The 24,923-nt window shown below is 49.3% G+C and overlaps 1 protein-coding gene across 3 annotated transcripts in view; it reads left to right on the top strand.

Annotated features, from left to right (window-relative positions):
* MRTFA (myocardin related transcription factor A) overlaps positions 1–24,923 on the top strand; it is a 614,269-nt gene that overhangs the window by 143,649 nt on the left and 445,697 nt on the right. For all 3 annotated transcript variants that reach the window (XM_069654401.1, XM_069654404.1, XM_069654402.1), the window contains one exon: positions 1,396–1,645. In XM_069654401.1, coding sequence (XP_069510502.1) covers positions 1,432–1,645 — 214 coding nt within the window. In that variant the 5' untranslated portion in view covers positions 1,396–1,431. The remainder of the gene's footprint in view (positions 1–1,395; positions 1,646–24,923) is intronic.

A 24,923-nucleotide genomic window follows, 5' to 3' on the forward strand; every position in this document is an offset into this window, starting at 1 on the left:
CTGATCTTAAAAACTACATTTTTCGTTTTGCATTTCAAGCAAACGGAGAGCTATTGGCCAGTGCAGGGCCTCGCTGTCACGTTGGTCAAACATATTTTAGCACCTCTGTTACCAGCAGTACATCTTAAATGGGAACCAGTTAGTCGTGGTTGGATATGCGCGTGCACACACACCGGCGAGTGGGTCATTTGAAGTGACTATTGTCTCTTATAAGAAGTGTGACTGTTGCATGGTTAGAAAGTAGAGTGATGAATAAAAAAAATATTCCAAACAAGAGCTACAAAAACTAAAAACATGCATCATTGTCATGAATTTACGGTCACTGTCTCTTTTAATAATTGAAAGTAGAGCTGTAAAGCTAATAAGAGATTTTTTTTTTGTTGCTGCATTCTGGTTCTAGTCATCTTCGATTCAGGATGGGGGAATACAATCTAGAACCTTAACTCTTTTTGCTCAAGATGGTATGATAATGTATACATTGTCAGGTTGGTTTATTTAGTCATTTGTGTACTTTTCAAATCCTCTGTCTAAAACTCACATTATTTAAGTTCTTGAACCCCAAACATGAATAAGTATTGGTAACATCTAGAGATACTAAGATATGCGTTCAAGTGCCTAAATTCCAGACTGAGCCTAAATCCTGGCTTCACCACTTAATGAGTGTGTTATTCTTGTCTAATCATTTAATCTTACTTTGTCTTATTGGCCAAAATTGGAACTCTCTAATAGTGATTCAGTTCTCAGTATCCACTATTGAAAAGCCTCACTCGTGGTTTACTAGGCCATAGTTTAGCATTGACAAAACCAACATTTGTGGCTTGTGCATAGTGAACATGTTTTCTATGTTGCAACAAATTCACCATGCAAAGAAACATTTGTTGTTTCCAATCGCCCTCAGGATCTTGTTTACAGTTCCAGAGACTGATTGTTTAGAGGAGTGGCATTAAATTAAAATGTATGAAAACGTGTCTTGGGATGAAAGAAATAGATTGCATGGAAGCAATAAACTCTTGTAGGCAGCATCATTGTGCAGAGCATGCTTTATTTAAACATTGAACGTATACATGAGATAATGAAAATTAAGTGTTTGCAGTACGATATACTTGTGCATAATTAATGTTAATAGTTTAATTACACGTAAATAAACCCAGCTTTTTGTTTACATAGTAATGATTGTATAATGCTGGGGTGGAGATTTGCATAGGGGTGTCGTTTAGTTTTTCTGGGTTTCAAATAGTCTAGAAGCTGCCTGTGGCAGGGGATGGGGGGGGGTGTCTGGGCAGGGCTCTCTGAGCTTGTAGGATCTATGTGACTTCAGCTCAAAGACGGATGTGCTGTTTGAGTCGGGAGTGTGATAGCTATTCTCACCACTCTTCTGTCTCTCTCTATCCTTAGGGGGCAGCCACGAAAGCCACGGTGGAGTTCTTGGGGATGCAGCACCAGCCCCCCTCTGCCTCCGGTGTGGGGTTGGAGGGGGGCATGCCTGGTGAGACTGAGGCAGCATGCTTGGAGACTCCCATTGAAGCACCCAGTCCCCAGAGCGAGGCGGTGGCCAACGAACTTCAGGAGCTATCACTTCAGTCGGGCATGACCTTGACTGTCACAGGGCGGGCACCGGAGCCGCCACTGAGCCAGAGGAAGAACGGTAAGGGACCTGGCATCACCAGAGAGTGTATTACCATTGCACACACTCCGTTCCCAGGATCTCGCCCTCACACACCTGAAGCTTCAGCATCTCATCCTCATACAGCTCTTGCTTCTCACAAGCAATGGCCCCAAGTTGCTCTATCGTCTCGCACTGACATGGAATACACTTGTCTCTCACCGTCACAGGATTCATGTACATTTCACTCTCACACACAGGAAACCATCTTGTGCTGTTGGAAGGAGCCACCCAACTTCTAACAAGCAGGGAATCTAAGTTTCTGGAGTTTCTCGCCATCACAAAGGGCGCCTGAGCATCTTGTTTTCACACAGGGAGCACTAGTCTCTCATCCTCAACAAGGAACTTGGGCATCTCAGCCTCCGACAGGGAGCCGAACGTCGTTGCCACACAAAGGGAGTCTGATTGCCTCATCCCCACACAATAACAAACATCTCATCCACCTACAGAGCCTGTGAGTCTTACCCTCTCACAGAAAACCTGTGTGATCATGTCACCTTCTTGCAGGCAGCGCTTGTACCTCAACCAAAGATCCCAAGTTTCACAGCGGCACGCAGTGAGAACTCGTGTCTGCTCCTCACACAAAGGCCCTGGGCATCTTGCCTTAACACAAGGAACGTGAGCATCGCACCCTCACACAGAGAGCCGGAACGTCTTGATGTAGCGGTGAGAGTTTACCGTATGTTTGGCGGGAGACTGGTTTAGGTGGGCACACTAAAACACTTTAACTTGTATCTATGCCTGTATCTCTCTCCACCCGCTCTACTCACTTTGCCCTGGGTCTTGAGAACAACCACAAATGATTGGTCAGGAAGGAAAGGTGATGAATTCAGGAATCACCCAAACCTTTATGAATGTAAACACTATTGTTATAATTTTTTTTAACTCTATTTTTTTTTTACAACATTAAATAACAAATAACACAACATACAGTCTAGCACTTCATGCTGGGAGTCTATGCCATCATTATTGTTCTGGAGCTTTGTCCTGGCCATCTTTGCATAGATCTTTGATTAGTTCCGCACAAGCATATAGTACAACTTCCAGACCGTCTGATACTCAATAAGGTCCTTCTCAGCTAGTATGGTGCCTTAGTAAGGGCGCTCTTCTTGGTTGCGCTTCGTATCCCACTGGGGTCATCTATGTCGTTTCCGTCACTGGGATCGAACAGTTCCTGTATCGGTGCGTTCCATCCTAGTATCTTGTCACTGCTCTCATTCATCCCACTATGCATCGCTCCGGTCCATGCTGTTGTGTCAGCTAGCGTCCATCTTTTCAGGTCGGTCCAGCATGCCTCTATGTTCGGGCCTGTATTATATTTCCATGCCATTGCGATCCGACGTTTTGCCAGAATGCTCATCAAGTCCTTCATTTTGGCTATGTGTGTCCTCTGTTTGCCACCTCTTGGAAACAGACCCAGCAAATAGGATTCCGACGGCCACGCCTGCATGTTAATTCCACCCCCTGCCACTCTTTTCTTAATGTTGTCCCAGAACTTTATTATTACTGGGCACGCCCAGAACATGTGGAGCATGTCTGCATTTTCTGTTGCGAATCAAGGGCAGCTTTGGTTTTCCTTATTCCCCATATCCCCATGCTAGATATTCTCCTGGGGGTGAGGTATGCCCCATGCGTGACGTAAAGCTGTGTCTGCCTGAATCTCCCATTTCTCGAGACCACCTTTGTATATCTTAAGACCCTTGTCCATTCTTGATCTGTGAAGGTTTCCTGGAGTTCCGCCTCCCACTTTGCGCGTGCCAGCAGGTCCCTTGAGTAGTTGCTTTTCAGAAGCTGTTTGTAAAGCCTGGGCACTGTGTGTACTCCTTCTGACACATCATATCATGCATCTAATTCTCCCTGTGTTTCAGCGTTCTCAGGTAGACCTGGCCATCGTTTTTTTTATCCTTTGGACCATGCTGTTGTGTAGCATGAACTGCCCATAGTGTACATCATACTCTTCTATCAGGGTTTGGAACTCCATCCATCGTCCCTCTTTCCACAAATATCCGACCTCTGCTACGCCTTTGGCTTCCCAATGTTTCCGATACATTTCTAGGACTTTGAGTCTGATGCTAGCCAGTCCTGCAAGGGGGATCTGGGAGGAGCAGGGGTCAGGATTCCTTGGATTTTCCACACCTTCTTCCATAGGGTCAGCCCTAGCCTGACCAGGGTGGGGGAGGGTGTCGTGGGGGAGGGTGTTGGTCCAGGACTTCTCCATCCATATTATTTCCTGCAAAAAAGAATGCCTCAGTGCCGGCTGGTACAGTAATGAGTCTATGGATGTGTCGTCCCTCAACCACTAACCACAAATTGTAGTTGCCTTGCTAGGTAGTAGCGTAGTCTCTTTGTAAGGTGTGTAGGGCTATCCTGTTTCTCCCCCTTCCCCCCATAGGAATCCCCTCAATATTGTGTTTACATTTTTGATGAATGTCCCATGTATGTTATGGGGTATGTTCGTGAAATAGTATAATAGTCGGGGTAGCACCGTCATTTTCAGTAGGGCTGCTGTTCCTTTCATTCCTAGCGGTAGTGTCTTCCAAAATTCCATGGTCTTCACCCTTTTTTCTAGGGCGACTTGTGTGTTGGCCATGTGTGTGTCCGTGCGGTCATGTTGTATGTTTGTCCCCAAATAACAGAAGGTACATGGTGCCCATGTAAGATTCAAATCTGGCAATTGGTCTGTGGGGACCCATCTAAGTTCTGCCAGGGGGTACAGGGTAGATTTATCTTTGTCAATGGAAATACCCGATAATTTAGCAAATGCGTCTTATCACTTCCAGCACATCCCGTAAGTTAACTTGTGGATGGGCAATAAACAACAGCATATCGTCTGCATACAGTGAGACTAGGTGTATGATGTTATCTAGTTCTATCCCGGTCTCCTTATATTCTGCTCTCAGGAAGGCCGCCAGTGGCTCTAATGCCAGTATGTAAAGCATCAGGGACAGTGGGCAGCCCTGGTTGGTGCCCCTGTATATCCTCCAAGCCCCAGAAATGTGTCTTCCTGTTTCACCCTTGCCCTGGGGTCTCTATACAGTAACCTGATTCATCTGTGGAAGCCCTTCCCTATTCCAAAGTGGACGAGTGTGCTCAACAGCCAATTCCAGTTCAGAGTTAAAGACTTTGACAGCGTCCAAGGACACTATCGTGCATTTCCCGGTCTGCCTTTAGTTTGGTCCACCACATGGTGCAGCCTTCGCAAGTTCCAGGTGGTGTTGTGCCCGGGGACGTAACCTGTTTGATCCGGGTGCATGTGGGTATGACCCGTTCAAGCCTACCCGCCAGGTCTGCTGTCAGGATTTTGCAATCTTGGTTAATCGTAGAAATTGGCCTGTATGAGCTGCAGTCTAGTGGTGATTTCCCCAGCTTCAGGATAGATATTATCGGCGATTCTACCGTACTATCTGGTAATTGGCCCCTCGTACTTCCAATAATTTAGGTACTAGAGTATGTTTGTACTTTTTGTAGAATTCTCTGGGTAACCTGTCTGGGTTTTGGTTGTCGGGAGACTGTTTATTACCGCTTCCAATTCCTCTGCTGTTAGGGGGGCCTTGAGTATCTGCACCTGCTCTTCGGGTAATTTCGGAAGTTCAATTTGGGCCAGGGCGTCGGCTACGTCCGAGCTATTGGCCTCCTGATTCCGCAAGTACAGTTTTTTGTAAAATTGCAGAAATACGTGGTTAATGCCCTCCTGGGTCCTCTCCTCCACACCGGGCCCATCTTTTATCGCATTGATTGGGTCTTACTTTTTGGCCTGCTTAGTTAACGAGGCTAGGAGCCTGCCTGGCTTGTCGCCCTCTGCATGCACCTTCTTGTATATATTTCCTGTAATTTAGGTTCCCCAACTTTTCCCAGACGTTATTGCACTGCAATCTTAGTGCCACTAATTGGGCTGTTTCCTCCCCTGTCATGCATGCCCGTGTTTCCTCCCCTTCTGTTGCCCCTTTTTATTTGTCCAAGTGCGGCCAGAATGCTCCCTTTAAGTCCTGCTGTCTTCCCAATCGCTACTCCCCTGACCACCATATTAAAGGCGTCCCATGCTGTCCCAAATCTGTCTACAATACCTGTATTAAGTTGTAAGTAATCTTATATTGTGTCCTGTATATGCTCCTGGAATTCCCCTTCCATCAGTGCTTTCGCCCTTAGTCGCCATGTCGGTATGGGAGCCTTCCTATGTGTGTATGCCCATGTCACCACTAACGGGGAATGGTCTGAGAGCATTCTAGCTCTATCGTGTGCACTTGTGAATTCACCTAGTGTTTCGTTACCTGTGAAAATGTAGTCGATACGTGTAAACTTTCCATGTGGGGGCCTGTGTTGTGAGTACCTTCTGTTTTTTGCATGTAGTCGTCTCCAGACATCGTCAAGTTTCAGCTGGCTGAGAATCCTCTGCAGTGTTTTAGCCTGTGGCGCCAGCTTTTTATATTTATTGTCCGACCTGTCCAGCAATGGGTTGAGTATACAGTTAAAGTCCCCTGCCCAGATGAAGGTCGCCTCCTGTATGGGATGAGTCGGGGTGCCAGTTTCTTGAAGACCGTGGTCGCATCATGGTTTGGGGCGTTGTCTTGATATGGGCAAAATCTTCCTCGGGGCCAGCCCTTTGAGAGCAAAAAATACCCAATTCAGCCCAAAATACAGGTTCTATTGTGCTGAGCAGTGAACTCATGCTAGTGACAAATGACACCTTCAATAAGTTTTAGTATTTATTCTAAACAGTGAGTGAATATACATTTTGGGATTCAAGTTAGAGAAGATTACAAAGCACAAAACTTAGAGAAATGCAAAATATAGAGAAACATAGAACTTAGAGAAACATAGAGAAACACAGTCTTACGCCCCTTCAATCAGCACTGGGAGACCCTGGCCCTCATAAGCTAGCTGTAACAAGCCCCGCTCAGAGGACAGCGCTGCTGGGTGCCGTCAGAGCTCCAATTCCGGGCACTTGATCTTGCTCGAACCAAGTCCACAGGACGATCTCCCACCTGAGTCATGTGAGCATGCATATTTTATAATCTCGTGCTGCCCATCCATGACGCACAGTTCCAGAACTTTCCCTGTGCAAAATATAGGTTGGCTCATGGAAAAAACCCAGCTCTGTAAATTTCCACTGTGCTCCTTCTTCTGAACCCCCCCTGGACCCCTGGAGCCCATCTGCGCGAAAGCTCAGGAATGTCTTATCAGTGCCTTCCCAGAGAAAAGGAAGATTAGCTTGGGGCCATGCAGGGCTACCGTTAGTGAGGCAGAGCAAGCTCTAAAAGACATGCACTCATAGCTTAGTGTTCATAGCGCTTAAGACTGGCTATCTAAGCGCTATATAGGTGCCATAATGTTCCAAACACTCCAATATTGTCTATTAGCTTACAGAGCTGGGGCCTTCGCCCTGCCTGTCTATCAACAATGCATAATGTGACCTATCACTCATACTAGGCCTGCATATTCCTTGTAGCTCACTACTGCATAATGGAAGTGCTACAACAGACTACTGTCAGCATTTTTGGCACATACTTTGAATACACTATTGGCTTTCAGCGGCTAATGCTGTCATCTAAAGCCCTGATTGGCAAGGTTGCAATTTTGTGTATCACTACAGGCGTAGGTATTTATTACACACACTTCTTTATTCTCCAGCATTCTGTGCACTATCACCATTCTGCCCTCCGAGTCCCGCTCCTGCGTTACCAACTGGAATGGGACATTGGGAGCAACCCAGGTCAGCACTCCTCTGGCATAGTTGGAGTAGGTGGAAGCAAACATTTGTCCACCCCATTTCTTAGCTATCTTGGACTGCTTTTCCTTTGTGAAGTGGGTTTCCTGCAACATTGCTATTTTCACTTTTGATCTGTTGAGCCAGGTGTATACTCTCAACCTCTTGACATAGTCATTGTGCTCCCGTACATTCCAAGTGACCACAGTTATTTCTTCTGGACACATTTTACCAACTTCTGTTCTGGCCCTTCGATACCCATGAGCCTACTTGCCTTCTTGCGCTTGCCTTCTGTCCTTCAGGCGCCTTGTTGTACAGTTTGTTCCATTTTTGTGTGTTGTGCCCAATTCTTTGTAGTGCTTGTTCGTAGCGCCGGTTTTGACAGGGTCCCTTGTCTTAAGGATACGTCATGGAGTTCTGTCTTTTCTTGTGTTTTGATCTCTTTGCCTTTTACGCCTTCATTATGTCCTTTGCATGTATTGTGTTCTCCCCTTCTTGTGCTACCTTCCAACCAGCAAACCTTAACTATTAACCAAGACCAAGCCACCTTCCCCCTGCTCGGGCTCCACCGCTTCCCTAGCTCTACCCCCGTTGCTTGGGACAGGCTCGCCGCAGCGTGATGCCTTGGAACTGGCATCTTCAACTTGTCTAAATCCGTGGGGTTCCTGGTCATGACGTCCATCGGGGCAGTCCTCGGGCTGCCATGCTCCTGTTTTGTACTTACTCTGGTCTGTGTTACATCACTGGTGTCATCCAGTTTAGTGTCTATTTAGTTCTCTCTAAATATCTTACGCTGGTGAATCCCTATTAATGTTCTCGTTCCTGGCTCTCAATTGGGGGATTCCTTGTTGGTCCATCCATTCATGGGTCTCTTCCATGGTTCCCAAGAGGTATGATCTGCCATTGCACAACACCTTTAGCTTGGCGGGATACAGTAACATGTACCTCACGTTTGCTGCTCTGAGGCGTTCTTTGGTTGGCCCAAATCGTGCCCTTTTTCGCACCAGTGCCGTATATTCTGGGTAAATTGCTATCTTAGAGGAGTTTCTGGTAATCACCCCTCCTTCTCTTGAGAATGTTAGTATCTTCTTGTGATCTTTAAAGTTCATAATTGTATCAATCATGGGCCTCGGGGGCACCCCCGGCAGGGGCTTTCTGGTTAAAGCTCTGTGGGCCCTTTCTATGGCGAAGCCCTGGGAGAGCACCCCAGCCCCCACCTCTTGGAACAGTAGGTTGTCCACATAATTCAGTGTGTCCCTGCCTTTCTCTCCATCTGGCAGTCCGACAATCCGCACGTTGTTACGCCGAGCCCTCCCTTCTGTATCCTCCGCTCTATGTTCAGGGGTCCGTATTCGTTCAAGCGCTTCTGACATTTGGGATTGGGTGGTTGTGATGTTGGTAGTGTTTTGTACCTGTTGCTCTGCCGCTCTCACTTGGTCTGCCAGGGACCTTGCATCCTGCCTCAGAAGGCCCACATCGATGATGGCCGAATACAGTTTATGCTCCAAAGGCGCTTTCAGCGCTGCTATGACTTCGAGTATGGGGCCTTCCTCCCGCCTCCCATCCTGTTGCACTAGACTTGTTGTGCTCATGCCGGTCTCTGTTGGGGAGGACTGGTTTGTGTCGTTTTTGCAGGCAAACGTGTCCATGCTGATCTGCTTGCCCTTCCCTCCTTTTTGTTTGTCTGGCATCTCTGCGCTACTTGCTTATGGTGTGCGCGTTCCGTTTCTGTGCGTCCCCCACTGCTGAGTTTGCTTTTTGCTGTTGCTTGTCTCTTTAGGCGTTGGAGGGCGTCACTCCCTCTTCTGGGCTCTTACATTGTGTTTTGTCCAGGGTTGATTATGCTGCCTCATGTGCAATTCATGGTGAAGCTCCCTCCCTTGCCTGTGTGTACTGTTGCCCAATCCCTGTGTTTCTTTTTGAGTTTGTCCTTATCTACTTCAAACTACGCGTATTGCTTGTTGAGCTTGCGTCGTATCCTGCGGGTCTCTCCCGCTTTATCTGGTTGCGCTCTTTACTGCAGTTTGTGCAGTCTCCTGGAGTTTATCTCTTGTGCTGTTTGGGGCTGATGTGTTGCACTGTGTCTTGGGTGCGGCCTTGGGGGCGTTAGACTTATCACCCCTCCTCTTGAACCTGTCTCGTCCCCTGCTGTGAGAAGCATCGAGATGATGGTTGCCCGAGGGCTGTGATGTTTCGCGCTTTGTTCCCTCTGTGATCCCCAACCAGCTTCTGCTCTGTTCCGTGCCGTTGCTGGCGAGTCTACGCAATGGATTGTGCTCCCACATTTAAGTAATTGTGGTTGCCATCTGGGTCTTCCTCTCCTCTTCGGGTGGATACTTGCTAGAGGCCTGTTGTGTGTTGAGCCTCCTCACGGAGCATCTGGAGCTCTACTAGAGGTGATCCCTCTGTTCCAACGTGGTGTGGGCGTCTCCTTTCTCCACTCTCCGCCTCCGGAGTTGCGCCCCACAGGCCCAGCCTCCCGCGTCTACCATATGCCAGGATCTGGTGCTGTTCCACCTCCTCGTGTCCTCACTGCATCTCCGGTCTCTCCGGTGCCTGGTGCTTCCAACTACCCGGTGGTAGCCCACTTGGGTTGTCTCCAGGTTCCTTCCCTGCTACTGTGCCTTCGTCGTAGCGGCGTTCTGTGCTCCTCGTCTTGTGCGGGAAGTCGTATGGTCGTGGTTGGCCCGTAACCTTACAGGCCTGCTGTCATGTCTGAGCCCCTCCGCTTCCGATCGGGGCTGTGATCAGGCTGCCGTGCGGTTCTGCTCCTCCTTCTGCTGCTCTTTAGGTCGGGTCTGACTCCTGTGCGAGGAGGCCTCCCCTTTGCTGGTACAACGTATGCCAGGTCTTGCCAGTCTCCTGCTTGCCCGTCTCTACTGGTCGCTTGTCCCAGGCCGTGCGGATGGGCTCACCGTATGGGATAAGGGGTGTGCAGCTTATGCTGGATTTTGCTGGTCTCAGGCAAGACGGGCGGACACGTGTATGTTAAAGAGCCCGGGCTGGGGGGCGGGGTCTTGCTTCCCTTCACGGGACGTCCACCCTGTCCTTGCCCTCACCTTCTCTTCGGTGTCGGCCTCCCGCTCCCCGGTATCTCGTTCTCTCTTCCTTCCTCCCTCCCGGTCTGCTTCGCCGAGGTTTCTGTGCCTGCCACTCTTATTACAGCTATCCGCTGCTTCTTTGTTGTCTGGAGTCGAGACGGCTCTCTGCTCACCCAGACGTTGCGTACCGGCCTCCGCTCGTGTTACACACACCAGCTCCTCATCTGGACAGGAGGAAGCCCTTCCCGATTTCGCCGGCTCTCCTCCGTGCTCCCTCACATCTGCGGCTTCTTCAATTTGTCGGGCGGTGTCAGTCTGCCATTTTGGTCGCTGACAAGCAGATTTCTTCCTGCTCCTGTGTGTTCGTTTCTCGCTGTGGTTTTTAGCACAATTCTTCCCTATTGCTGCTCACTCCTTCCGACACCATTCTTTCATCAATATTTTCCGTCAAATTGGGCCAGTTTGACCTATATTCCTGCAGGATCTCGCCAGAGCTCTGAAGTACTGCTGCCTCTCACATGGGCACCAAGCCACGCCCCCCGGAAATAGTAGGTTGCAATATATTTGAAGTAACAGAAGGATAAGCGGACAAAAGGTATGCCAGTGTACGGTCTCTTTAGTGGTCAGATATTGTATATCCATATACAGTTAAATCTATAGTACACCAGCAGTTTTGTTTTTTATATCAAGCCGCTGCATAAAAAAAGGTTAAAGATCACAAAAGGTCATTAAAAATAATATACACAGTCATTCAATCTGATTCTGGAAATATTGTATTTCAGATAAATTTATGCCGCTTTGTATTCAATTTGGAATATTATACTTACACAGTTAAGTGGTTAATACTCAGATCATTTTAGATATATCTCTAACAAGACATCATTATGAAAGTTAGTACAATTTATTTTATTGTTTTTTCACACGTACATACGCAATGCTAAAGTTTTGTTAGTAAGTTACTTGTTTACAACCATGGGTACAGTACACTTCATACTAGCGATAGTATTACTAACACGCCCTGTCGACGTCCGTTTTCGAGTTTCGAAAACAAGTCTTGTAATACTCCGCGACTACCACTAGATTTCGAACTATGCAGAGCATGTGAATCTAAGCAGATACAAGCATCAGAAATATGATTACGGTGAGTAATGTATCAAGTTCATTTGAGCAAAGTCAAACATTCCACAATGCCACCTGCAGCCATCGCTGGAATTTCACCTCCAGTTCAGAGCCACAACAGCAAGCCATTGTGGGTATGCTAACTTTATTCATATATATATATTTCTGAGGCTTGTGGAATCTGCTTAGATCACATGCTGTGCATAAGCCGACATCTAGTGGAAGCTGCGGAGTATTACAGTTTGTTTTTTGAAACTCGAAAATGGGCGTCGACACAGGGCGTGCCAGTAATACTATCCCTAGTGTGAGATCCACTGTACCCATGATCCCTCACGCGTCTAGAACCCTCAGATTGTTTTTTTCCGCCATACTGGTCGGAAGCATCCTGCGGAGTTCCTGGCCTTAGCCACAATTTTGCAAAAATATTTTAATATTTCCCCATCTCTCCACCACAACGTGGAGCCACCGAATTTCGACACTCGACGTCGGACTGGAGAAGGAATCAACCGTCAACAGCTGCATGATGGACTGGGGCCTCGGAAGGCCTCTGGCCACGGCCCAGGCCTTGGAAGGCCTCTGGCCTCAGCCCTGCAAGTAGGGAGAGTGGGGGATGGCACATACTCTATACTCTTTAATATATAGGTACATCTTCCATATATATTCCTACAATCATTAGCCCGCTGCCACAAGGTGCGTATGGAGGGTACCCCTTTTCCAATTTTGCCACAAGTGCAACCGCAAGTACCCTTGGGTTGATAGACATGCCACGTGCAACCTCTGCTTGCTGAGGGACCACCCCGAGGCGAACTGCAGAGCGTGTAGTAGGTTTAAACCGAAAACACTAAAGGACCGTTCGATCAAGCGTTGGGCCCACCACGCCGGGCGGCAAGAGGCCATGGCAGCGGAGGGCGCCTTCAGTGATGGCAGCGACGCCGTGCTTTCGGACGGCGAGGGCAAGATGGCGTCGAGAGACAGTCAAGCGCAAGTCCCCGACCTCGGAAGGTCGTCCGGCAGGGCGGCTATGGGGAAAACACCCGGCGACACAAGCGCTACCCACACCACTTCCACCAAACATAAGTCCCAGCGAGACTCGACACGCACATCGAGTTCTCGGAAAGAGGCACACAGAGAACGGTCCACCGAATCGGTGCACTCTGGGCGTTCTCGATCTAGATCGCCACATGACTCCAGGCAGCCATCCACTGTTGCCAAGAGTGCCTCGCTCCCTAAGGTAACGGAGGTTCGATCGTCGGAAGACGAAGCCGACCTCTATCCCCAGGCCGCACTTCAGGAGTCAGCGTCAGCAGACCGCTTAACGGCTGTTCCCGAGTCCCAACCTCCACACTCTAGAGATAGGGACACTACCCCTGAACCTCGACGCCAGACGAGGGGCGAATAAACACTCTTCCACCCACGGGGAGGGGGGAAAACAACTAAAGAAGCATTCTCTACCTTTTACCACACCTCAGAAGCAGTCAGACAGGCAAAAACAGACGGACAAGTCTCAGTCCTCTGTCATTTTAAAGACCCCTGCACAAACACATAGGTCCAGTCAGGACAAGACAGAGAAACTCTCCCAGGAAAGAGTCATTCCCAGCTCAAAGGAATGGTCTAGTGACGACATAGACAGAGTTTTGTCTAGGATGTCGTCTTTGGCAGACTTCTATGCCAAGAATCCTGAACACTTCCTCTCATATACCCCTGACGAGGCTTCACCCTCAGGTTCTAGGGACCCGATACCCCCAAGTAAGAAGTCCCGGGTTGAAGCACCAACATGGTCTTCGGACCCTTTCTGTATACAGCCCTACTCTCAATATAATGAGGCTCCACCCTTTATTGAGGATCCTGATTTTGGCATGTTTGGAGACCAATCTGGGACGGGCTACTCTGGGGATGATGAGGAACAAGAGGAGGAAGAGGACGACCCAGAATCCTACAGGGTAGATTCTTCAGTAGACAAAGATTGCCCGGTTACCGACTCCCCAGTCGACAACCAACCTCTCCTGAATGAGGGTCTGTCCAGAGCGGCAGAACACTTCCACATTGACACCCACGGAGCACAGGAAGAGAGGGACTTTGCCGAAGAATTAGTGTGAGAAAGGAGACCTGTTGCCCAGGCCATCCCTGTCCTTAAATCGATACAAAGGAGGATAGACCCTTCCCTTGTAAATCCCAACCTCACCAGGGCGGTAAACCCCAGGATAGAGAAACTTTTCAGGGCAGCCCAATCAGACCTGCTGTACATAAGGGGGCAACTGAAACCGGACTCCCTGGTAGTTACGAACACCCGAAAGAGGGCAGGAACACCCTTGTCATCGTCCGAAGCTCCTCCCGACAAGGAGAGCAAGAAGATTTATGGCTTGGGTAGGAAAGTAGCCTCCACTTCCGCCTACCAGGCTAGGATCGCCAACTCCACCACCCTACTGGCGAGTTACAACTGCCACCAGTGGGAGGAAGTCGCGGCACTCATAGACTCCGCCCCAGAACCCTTAAAAGGCCAAGTGGCACGGGTTGCGTCAGAGGGAAGAGCCGTGTCCTGTTGCATCTTAAATGCAACCTTTGATGCCGCGGATAACGCCGGCAGATTGATAGCAGAAAGCACTGTTATCAAAAGACCTGCTTGGTTACGCCAATCTGGGTTCAAACCCGAAACACAAGCATCATTAATAGACAAACCGGTGGAGACAGATCTACTGTTTGGGAAGGCGGTAGAGGGCACCCTGAAAAATGCCAAGGATGAGTACGAGACTCTCAAATCCCTAGGCCAATTAACCAACAAACCCCCAAATCAAAGAGGGAATGGCAATTTTGGTCGCCCACGCGGACTGAATTCCCAGAGAGGAAAAAACTATTCCCAGGGGCAGGGTACACCATGGAACAACAACAACCAGCAGTCTACCCAGAGTTATGGCAGGGCTAATGAGAGGACGTGGTAAGGGTAGAGGCAGCCCAGTAGAGGCGGCGGCACGCCTCCACCAAAACAGTGACGTTCCGTTCAGGGTCCCTTCTCACGCATCCCCAGTAGGGGGACGCATTACCAACTTCACCCAATCTTGGGAAGGGATCACATCAGACAGATGGGTGCTGTCCACAGTGTCCGCAGAATACTGCATAGAACTGTTAGAGCGTCCCCGAGACCATCCGCCATGTCAAAAAGTACACTCATTAGACCACCAGAAGATCCTCCTCGAAGAGATTGCCAATCTTCTAACAAAGGACGCGATAGAACTCGTCCCGGGACACCAGGTAAACAAGGGTATTTATTCAACTTACTTCCTTGTGCCAAAAAAAGATTTGACAATGTGCCCAGTATTGGATTTAAGGCCTGCAAACAAGTATGTCAAGCCCCAAAGATTTTGCATGACTACTCTCCAAGAGGTAATCCCCCTCCTGAAAAAGGGGGATTACATGGCAACATTGGACATGAAAGATGCTTATTTTCATATTTCCATGTTCCCAGCGCACAAAAGGTACTTGCGCTTCAAGGTGGACAGTCAGCACTACCAGTTCAAGGTACTGCCCTTCGGGATAGCCTCGGCTCCAAGGGTATTCACCAAGATACTGGCGGTGGCGGCGGCACACCTACACAGGGAGGCAATCCCAGTGTACCCTTATCTGGACGACTTGCTCATCACGGGGGAGACCCCAGTAATTTGCAGAACAAACATTCAAAGAACGATCGACCTCCTCTTCGAAATAGGTTTCTCCATAAATGAGAAAAAGTCAAGTCTGGTGCCAAGCACCTCCAAACAGTTCCTAGGAGCTGTCCTAAACACACAAAAGTGGTTGGCCTTTATATATATATATAGTGTTCTGAGGCTTGTGGGATCTGCATAGATCACATGCTGTGCATAGGCCGACATCTAGTGCAAGCTGCAGAGTATTACAGTTGTTGTTTTCGAAACTCGAAAAGGGACGTCAACAGGGCGTGCCAGTAATACTATCCCTAGTGTGACGTCCACTGTACCCATGATCGCTCACGCGTCGAGGTCCCTCAGATTGTTTTTTCCCGCCATTCTCTACGGACGCTTAGAGCGGAGTTCCTCTTTTGGCTGATAGACATTTTACGTTTACCTAATTACCAATAGTTCCTTCTTTCTATCCTTTATAGCACCGACTATCGACATACTGATGCCGGTGAAGGATAAGAAAAACGACTGTCGAAGGACTTCAGCGGCAGATCCGTTTCGGCCTTGGAAGGCCGCTACAGTCTTCGGCACAAGCACTAGGGAGAGAGGGGAGAGGTCATTATAGAATGTGTATGCCCCTTTTCTTGCACTACATTCGCCTACCTGCCACATCTTTTCGTTATGGACAAGACCCCCTTTACATTCTGCCCCAAATGAAATAGGAAATTTCCCTGAGTCGCTAAACACTTAGTCTGTAACTTGTGTCTCCCAAGAGACCACATCGAGGGTTCTTGTCGGGCGTGTAGGCTCTTCAAGCCCAAGACTTTGAAGGACCGATCTACCAAACACTGGGCCCACCATGCCAGGCAACTCGAGGCCATGGAAGAAGAAGGTGCTTTCAGTGAGGGCAGCAACGTCGCAGTTTCTGATGGTGAAGGCGATGGGGTGGCTTCGGCTACCCAAGCGCCGGCCCCTGACCCCGGAAGACAGGCCGGCGGCCTTGTTATGGGGACAACACCCAGCAGCAGAAACGCTAACACTTCATCTACCACCAACCCAGGCCGAGTCTCGACACGCGTTTCGAGTGGACGGCAATGCACGTGTCCAGGTAAAAGATCTGTGGAATCTCTTTCCTCTGGGCACTCTCGTTCTAGATGGCCACGTGACAGGTCCCGACCGTCGAAGGACGGTACAGAAGTCACGCGAATAACTCCCACTGAGGGCCGATCGTCCGCAGACAAAGCTCCGGTTCAGTCCACACCTGAAATTCGACGCTCTGCGTGCTAGGCCCCAAACAGTCTGTTTAACACACTTCAGGGAGCCAAAGTAGGGAGCAAGAGCCCAGGAAGAAGTCCTCAAAAACCCCAAAAAAGCCCTTTAGGCCAGTCTGAGCACGCACAGCCCTTCTTGACTGAGAGCGCCTCGTGGAATAATGGTGCTGTCCGGGCGTCGTAGCATTGCTCTGCACCCAGTGCTGGTCATTGGGCCGGCTCTCGGCGGATCCGAGATCCGCCACCAGATCTGTAGCTGGATCTCGGGATCCGGCCAGAGTCAGCACCCAAGCCCATGAACCGCGCTGGAAAAAAGAAAAAGAAAAAAAAAGCGTCCGCGACGGCAGCATTTGCCGTTTACCGCAGTTCTGGCACTGATGTGTAATGCACAATGCTCACTACATGTACAACTGAAAGGAATCAGTTGTACATGTAGCGAGCATTGTGCTTTACACACCAGTGCCAGAGCCACGTAAAAGTCAATGCCGCCTTCGCGAGCGTTTTTTTTTCTTTTTCTTTTTTTCGCACAACAAAATGAGCCAGGGCTCATCAAGGGGGTCTGGCCTAACTGTAGGGGTCCTGCGGCCCGTTAGGCCACGCCCCCTGACGAGCCCCGGCTCAATGGGCTACTGGCATCCCTGCCAGGCAACCTTTTGTAGGGATACAACACCCTCTCCCCAGGTGGGAGAGGGTGTTGATCTCTGCATTTATATTCTATAGGCTTGCCTGGCAGGGGACAGGGCCTCGCCTATTCAGCCTTAATGGTGGCGTTGCCCCTTGCCAGCCGCGTGGGGGCAGCGTCACCATTAAGGCTGAAGGGGTGAGGCCTCTGGAAGCTGAGAACGTTTTCCTGAAGACTGAAACTCCACGAGTTTTAGTCTCCAGGAAAACGCCCTCAGCTTCCAGCGGCCTCGCGTTTTCTCCATAATGGTGGCGCCGGCCCACGGGCATCTCCTGCTTAAAGGGATGCCTCGCAGGTGCGGCGCCACCATTACGGCTAAAAGGCATTTTGTTCTGGAGCCTGAAGCTTTCGCACACGAGCCAGAGCTTCAGGCTTCAGAAAAAAATCCTTTTTGTGTAGTGGCTGGGGCTGGCAAGGGAGATTAGTGGGCCCCACAGGGCCCCGCCTCAAAGGAAATTTCGGAGCCTGCCGGGGCTCAGCCCCGGCAGGCCCCGTCCCACTTAAAGCCCTGGCCGGCGGTAAAAGGCAATGTTACCGTTGTGGGCACTTATATTTCTTTCTTTTTTTAAAGTATTTATTTGATTGGATGGCCACTACCAACCCCGCCCCCTCTAGACCACGCCCCCTGTGCCCCCCCCCAACTCCTCCCCCACCCCGGCACTTGTGGGATCCCCCACCACATTTTTTCACATTCCCACCACTGTCTGCACCCAACCTCTCCGCAGGGCACCATGTTGTGGAGAGGTGGGGCGTGGTGACCTCGGTGTGCAGTGCCCCTGCTGGCCATGGGGAACTGCGATGAAAATAACAGACCGGGTCAGGTGCAGTTGTTATAGGCCGTTGAGCAGGGCGCCAACCACGATCCTCCTATGTGGGGATGTGTTTCCAACTGTATTAACGACGCTCCACTCGCACCCGTACCCACAGTCCTTTGCCCCCGCGTGGCACATGCGCAGGTGGACCCTTCCATTAAAAGTGCAGCCGAGGGGAGCCTCGGCCTGCATTACCTTACATCTGAAAAAAATACGTCCCTCACAAAACCCTTTAAAGTGGGCAGGGGAGTTGCACTGCATTCTATTCTGAGTTTCCCATTCTCGCAAAGGGAGCCTTAGCATCCCGTCCTCACATGGGAGCCTGGGCATCTTGCCCTAACACGCAGTATGAGCATCGCACCCTCACACGGGAGACTGAGCACCCGATCCTCAAATGGGAGACGGAGCAGCACATTGGCCTACTGCACGGCGACTGACCATCCCTCCCTCACAAAGGGCACTGAGCATCTTGCCCTAACACACGGCGCCTGAGCATCCCCACCCTCACACGGAACCTGAGCATCCCACCCTCACAAGGGGCACTGAGCATCCTGCCCTTACACACGGCGCCTGAGCATCCCCACCCTCACACGGAACCTGAGCATCCCACCCTCACACGGGCACTGAGCATCCCACCCTCACAAGGGGCACTGAGCATCTTGCCCTAACACACGGCGCCTGAGCATCCCCACCCTCACACGGAACCTGAGCATCCCACCCTCACAAGGGGCACTGAGCATCTTGCCCTAACACACGGCGCCTGAGCATCCCTACCCTCACACGGAACCTGAGCATCCCACCCTCACAAGGGGCACTGAGCATCTTGTCCTAACACACGGCGCCTGAGCATCCCCACCCTCGCACGGAACCTGAGCATCTTGCACGAACACACGGCGCTGAGCATCCCACCCTCAAAAGGGGCACTGAGCAGCTTTCCCTAACACACGGCGCTGAGCATCCCACCCTCACAAGGGGCACTGAGCAGCTTTCCCTAACACACGACGCCTGGGCATCCCCACCCTCTCACAGGGTGGGTGCCTGACCATCGCTCCTCCCACACAGAGAGCCTGACTATCCGTAGAGCCCCACGCATGGAACCTGAACCCTCCCCCCGACCCCCACACAGGGAGCCTGAGCATCCCCCCACCCGCACACAGGGAGTCTGGACGTCTTGTCCTCGTCCTCACGCAGGGAGCCTGTAGTTCTTGGCCTAACACAAGGTGCCGGAGCATCCAACCCTCACACAGGGAGCCGAGTGTCTTGGAAGTTGTACTCATTCACACAGGGAGCACTGATCTCGAATTTGCTCACAAGGAACCGGAAAAAAGAATCGTGTTGTCCGGTCAAAGGTTCGTATCCAAAAGGATCGAATGCCATAGGGTTGAGTAAATACGACCTAAAACAAAAGGGTCGATTTTTTTTTAAAATGTAGATTTTTGGGGGGCTTTCCGTATAGGAAAAAAACGTGTTTTTACCACAAAAAAGGGGATTTGGGGGCCCCCCCTTAAAAAAATAATAATAATCAACCCTTTTGTTTTGGGTCCTTTTGATTCGACACTATTGTATTTCGATCCTTTTGATTTGATACTTTGATCCATAACCGTTTGAGTGTCTCACTCTTATAAAAGGAGGGCAGCGACCCCTGTCAGGCATAGGAGCACATGCAACTACCTTCTTTAGTTTTCATACACAATTCTACTTCAGCATTTCACTGGTTGATGCTTTTATCAGCTTGACTCATTCGCAGTTTGTTTTTATGCACTTCCTCTTGTGGGTAAAAGGCACTGTTATTCTTGAACTTCTATAAAAAGTCTCCCGGCCCGTCACTGATCTGTGAGGCCTATCATTCTGTATCCTCGCACCCCGCCCCACGCCCCCGCACAGTGCCCAGCCACAGTAAGGCAGTCCTGATGGGAGCAATCAGACACTGGTGTAACAGTGAAACCTGATATCCACTCAGCATATCCGGCGGCACTGGTGAGTGGGCAAGCCACCACTAAAGCGGTCCTTCCACGGACAAACACCATTGCATCAGTGACATCCTTTGGCCAGTGATAGTAGGGCATTGCCTGAGGCCAGGGCAGGGAAACGACGACAGATACTGACGGAGCAGTGACTCTGTGGGGTGTCTGCTTGGTGAACAAAGCATGCTGCAGATTGAAGAATTTGGGAGCCTTGTTTATGCCCGGTCTGTCCTTGCTGTGCCTATAAGAGCACAGAGCGAGGACATACCCATCTTCTCCCTCGACGAATCTGGGCGAGCACTTCATATGTAAAAACATAGGAGTAAGTCGGTTTAACTATACAACTTATTTTCTATAATTCAAACCAGCATGGAAATCTGGAAAGTGTGGTTCCCCTGCAGATATCAGCAAAGTTGTTTGTCCCTCACTAGCTCTGTGAGAATTAAGCCTGTGGGGTGGAGGGGGGGGGGTATTTAATATATGCATGCTGCCTGCTAGTGAGGGGTCTGTGCTACAGTGTCCCCACTAAGCTACGCAACGCAGTAGTTCTCCCAGGCGAACTGCGGCAGCAAAAACCACATAAGGACACACCCAGATGTATATTCCATCGTCAGATCTCCCGCACCAAGGCAAACCATGAAACATTGGCGGAAAATGTTCACCACGTACCTAGACGCTATGGGCTTCACGAGATTGGTGGCCGAAAGAAAAGTGTGATTCTCTCCTCTCCTCCACAATATGGCGTTGGGAGGCCAGACAGTGGTTGATGGGTTATCTGCATCTACACCTCCAGATGATGGGTTAAATAGGCCCTTCCACTGAAGCAACGAGAAGCCTAGAGGAGAAATTCGGCAGAAAGGACAATTCCATGGTCTGGAGCCAGGTGCGATCATCGATACACAATTCCCCTCCAAGCACCTGCATGCCCACTGTCGATTGTGCGTTTGCTGTGGGCACTCTTGCCTAACCTGAGACCAAGAGCTTGAACATTGTCCTTTGTCTCTTTCTTCGTATATCATGACTTCCTTGGTCTCATCACGCCACTTTTTGAGGTTCGTTTCACTAAACTTGTTCCTCATCTGTCTATCATGCCTTCCTTTTTCTCATTACGCTAATTTTTGAGATTTAGTTTCACAAAAAGATGTTCTTCATTGGAAGGCATGAGACAGCCGCAAGTTAAGCAGAGCATTTATGTCTTTGGTCTCACCATGTGTGGTATATTGATATGGCCATGGTCCGCTGCCATTGTACCTGTGTTGCTGCTGCCTGGTAATATTGTGTGAACACGCTCTGCTTTCACAGGTGAGAGAATAGATAGGAATGGGGATGAGAGGTCATTGTATGGTGCTTCCTTCTGCCTGCAACTTCCTCTATACAGGAGTCCCTCTTGTTTGGTTCCACCACCACAGGCTTAACAACAATCTGCACGGGAGTCTCGATTCAATCGACCATTTCACAGTCCACCAAGGTCCTACGTGAACTGGCCTTGCCATGTAATTTTGCTACAAAGGTAGACATTAACGATAAAAGACGAGCAAACTAAAGGAAAAATGCTAGTGGTGAAAAACTATGCTGGAAGAAACCGTGGCCATAGCGCAAAAGGCTGAAAGAACTTTCTGTGCCGTGTAAAGCTATTGAGCGGAAAGCTTAATCACACAAGGTGAGCAGACGACCCAATAAGAGACGTTTCAGGGAGCTGAGGAAGAAGCTGCAGAGTAAGACCTCAACAAAAACCAGTGCTACGGCTGCGGAGACCCTAGTTGCGCAGCTAGTGACGCTGCGTGTTCGGCAAGTAACAGGTGTTCTGTCTGCAACATGCTAGGACACTTTGCTAGACGTTGGTGTCACAAATTCGATGAAGTGGCCAGCTGGACGCAGACACTGACATCGCTGGGGTCCGGCCATGTTAAGGAGAAGTGGTTCTAGCAGTGAAGCAAAATGAGTGCCCCTCTTTCAAACCATACTGCAGACTGATGGTTAATGGGAAGTCAGACTGTTAGGGGGAAACCAGAGGTTAATGGTCGCATGAGAATCTCTTTACTGGGGCACCTCGTGTGAGGTGGAGTTTATAGGACGATTGATAGTCAAAATACAAGCTGCCCTTTACAGTGGAAAATGGACTTGAAAAGGAAATGTCTGCTCTCTCTCGTACTCGGATAACCTGTCTATTGTGGCACGTGCAAGTTCACTGCACTGTTATAATGTGGCTCTGTGCCTACTTTCAGACAGGGTGTAGCTCCAACAAGACACTGCTAGACTTCCAGTAATAATTAAATCCGTGTTAACGTGCTGCAGAGTGGCAACGATTCCTTCTGAAATGGTTGCCCAGAGGAGTCCTTTGAATGATTATTTGTGGGTTAATTGACGTATTTACTTATATCCTATTGCCATTTACCAAGGCACAGCTGATGATTACTTCAATTGTTTAAAAGGACAATTATACACTCCAGTATGCCTTTAAAACTAAATGCAACAAAAAAGGAAATTGTTAGTGGGAATTCGATCTTTGAACTGACCTTTTGAAATATTCCCTGTCTATTTAGGCTACTTCCCTTTCGCATGACATAGGTACACAACCTCTGTCTTTCTGAGCTCAAAACTCTTTGGAACCCCAGGTGGTTGTCGTCTTAAAATCCGTCTTCCACGCCTCTATTGGAATTTCCCTTTCTTGGAGCCCCAACACCGTTCATATGTATGACTTGCATTGGTGATCTCCTGGGTTGACTATGATAACACCATCTATCTAGGACTGCCAGGATAGTTAATCACCCTCGAGCAGAGACTACGGAATGCTGCAGCACAGCTGCTCACCTCCACTGGTCTAAGAGGTTCGGTTGCCAAAGCGTTGAGCTCTTTACACTGGCTGCCAGCCCAAAGGAGAATTGCTTCAACTTGGGCATGATGCATATTGTGGAACAGGTCCCAAAGCTGTCAAACCCTACACTGGCTGCCAGCCCAAAGGAGAATTGCTTCAAGCCGTGTACATGATGCATGACGCATATTGTGGAAAATGCGCTGTACTCTTTACACTAGCTGCCAGCCCAAAGGAGAATTGCTTCAAACTTTGTGTAGGTTGCATGGAGTATATTATGTAATGGGCTTCAAGTTCATCAAGGACCAGCTGACTCCAACTGATAACGTTTAGGAAAGCAAGACTTTGCAGTAAAGGCTCCTCTTTAATGCAGCCTCTCCGGAACCTCCGTCCCAGAGATCTTAAATCTACATTAGATCACTGTTAGGCAAGATTGTATGCAGTGCCCTTTGGGTGCACTAAAACAACCCTGACCTCCTGGCAATGGGAACCCAACCTTTTGTATAAGTCTGTACTACACAGGTTGATAGCGTGTTGAGCAGCCAGGCTTATCTCAAGAGGGGTCAATGTGAGCTGTAGGGGAGTTACACAGAGATTCACAGTGACAAGTCTTCAAATAAGCACTTGCACACAAGCTTTCTTCAATAAACAATTATTAATTTATCAATCAGTTAGAGTAAGCCTTTTTCAGAAGGGAGCAATATAAAAACAACACACAAATACACTCCAAACCAACACACTCTTAGTTTCTAAATCAGTAAAGACCCTTTTGGGATGGCCCACAGTCACAACCTACACCCTCGGGTGACTTCACTAGCTAGGGTGCTGGAGACATTAATATCTTACTGTTGCATTTAGAACATTCCTAGGAATTGGTCAAAGGAAAAGGTTATTAGAACAAACAAGAGATCACAGATATTCTTAAGCAGGCAATTACTTTCGGATTCCCTAAGCAGAGTCATTCAGTGTAATAGGTTAAGCCAAAGTCAATGGGCAAAGGTTTATATGAGCTGAAGCACTTCTGGTAGGTAAGTAAGGAAAGGTGTTTGCACAATGTTTGAGAAGTCTGAAGAAAAGAAGAATTAATGCAGGGCCACAAGCTCTTTACACTTGTGAGTGGTAGAAGATGCAAGCAACTCTACAACAAGAGGTAAGTTCTCTCAGACTTTGCAGTACCTTTGGATTGAAGAAAAAGTGCAGCAGATGACTCCTGTTCCCGTGCTGCGCTGCAGATCTCACTGTTCCTGAGCATCAGTCATGGGGACAAGAGGGATGACTTCTGGGGACTACTGCACTGCAATGGGACGGTCACCGCTCGCAACCGGCAATCTTCAAACAAGTGGCACTTCGGTGTTTCATCTCCTCGCGACTACTGTAAATAGCAACACTGCGGTTCCTGGCTGTCGAGGTGGACCTTCCTTACTTCTGGGGTCCCACACTCTGTTGATGGGGCTCAGGCTCGGTCAGTCCTGCTTCCTGGGAGTCAGCAGGCTCTTCCAGGAGCTCTTGGCCAACTTAAAAGCAACGCATACAATCTGGTGTTCCTCTCCCTGGCTATTTGGTTTCCAGCAGCAACTCTGTGGAAATTCACCCAGCTCCGAGAATATGTCCAGGTGGCTTACTTTGGAGTTGATTGGTCCCACCAACTCAAGGGGAGAAGTCGCCCTTGCAGGGACTTTTCTTTCGATACAAATTTGGAGTTTCAGCACAGCAGCAGGACTTCACCGGGCAAACCAGCAGTCCAGGAGTTGCAGTAGGCGTCCTCTTCAAGTTCTTTCTTCTTTGGTTCCTTCATCCAGTGGTCGACTCTGCCTTCCAAGCCAAAAGCCTTGCCTTTTATTCAGTTCTCTCCCATTCATTCCAGCCTAGCTGTCAGTCACCCAGCAGGGTGGCTGTCCTTTCCGGACAGTCAGCCGGTCAATCACTACAGAGTGCATTTGGGTCTCCTAGGAGACTAAGCACAGGGAGTTTTGGGCACCTCCCTCACTTCCTACCCCTGCCAGACACCCTGGAGCCAGAGGCGGGCTTCACTCGTGAATCCCGCCAAAGGCAAAGCAAACCAAGAGACCAAACCTGGTTTGACGCGCAGAGTAAATCTCAAGAAGGACCTTGAAATGGTGAAAAAAGAAGACCGGGCCATTTTGACAAAAATGGCACCCTTGGGTGCTTTACTACAGCGGTGAAAGCAGCCCGTGGTAAGTGCACACCACAGTAGTTAAAAGTAAA

The sequence above is a fragment of the Ambystoma mexicanum genome, chromosome 3q, assembly GCF_040938575.1.
Source record: "Ambystoma mexicanum isolate Mex_15411 chromosome 3q, UKY_AmexF1_1, whole genome shotgun sequence".
Classification (NCBI taxonomy): Eukaryota; Metazoa; Chordata; class Amphibia; order Caudata; family Ambystomatidae; genus Ambystoma; species Ambystoma mexicanum.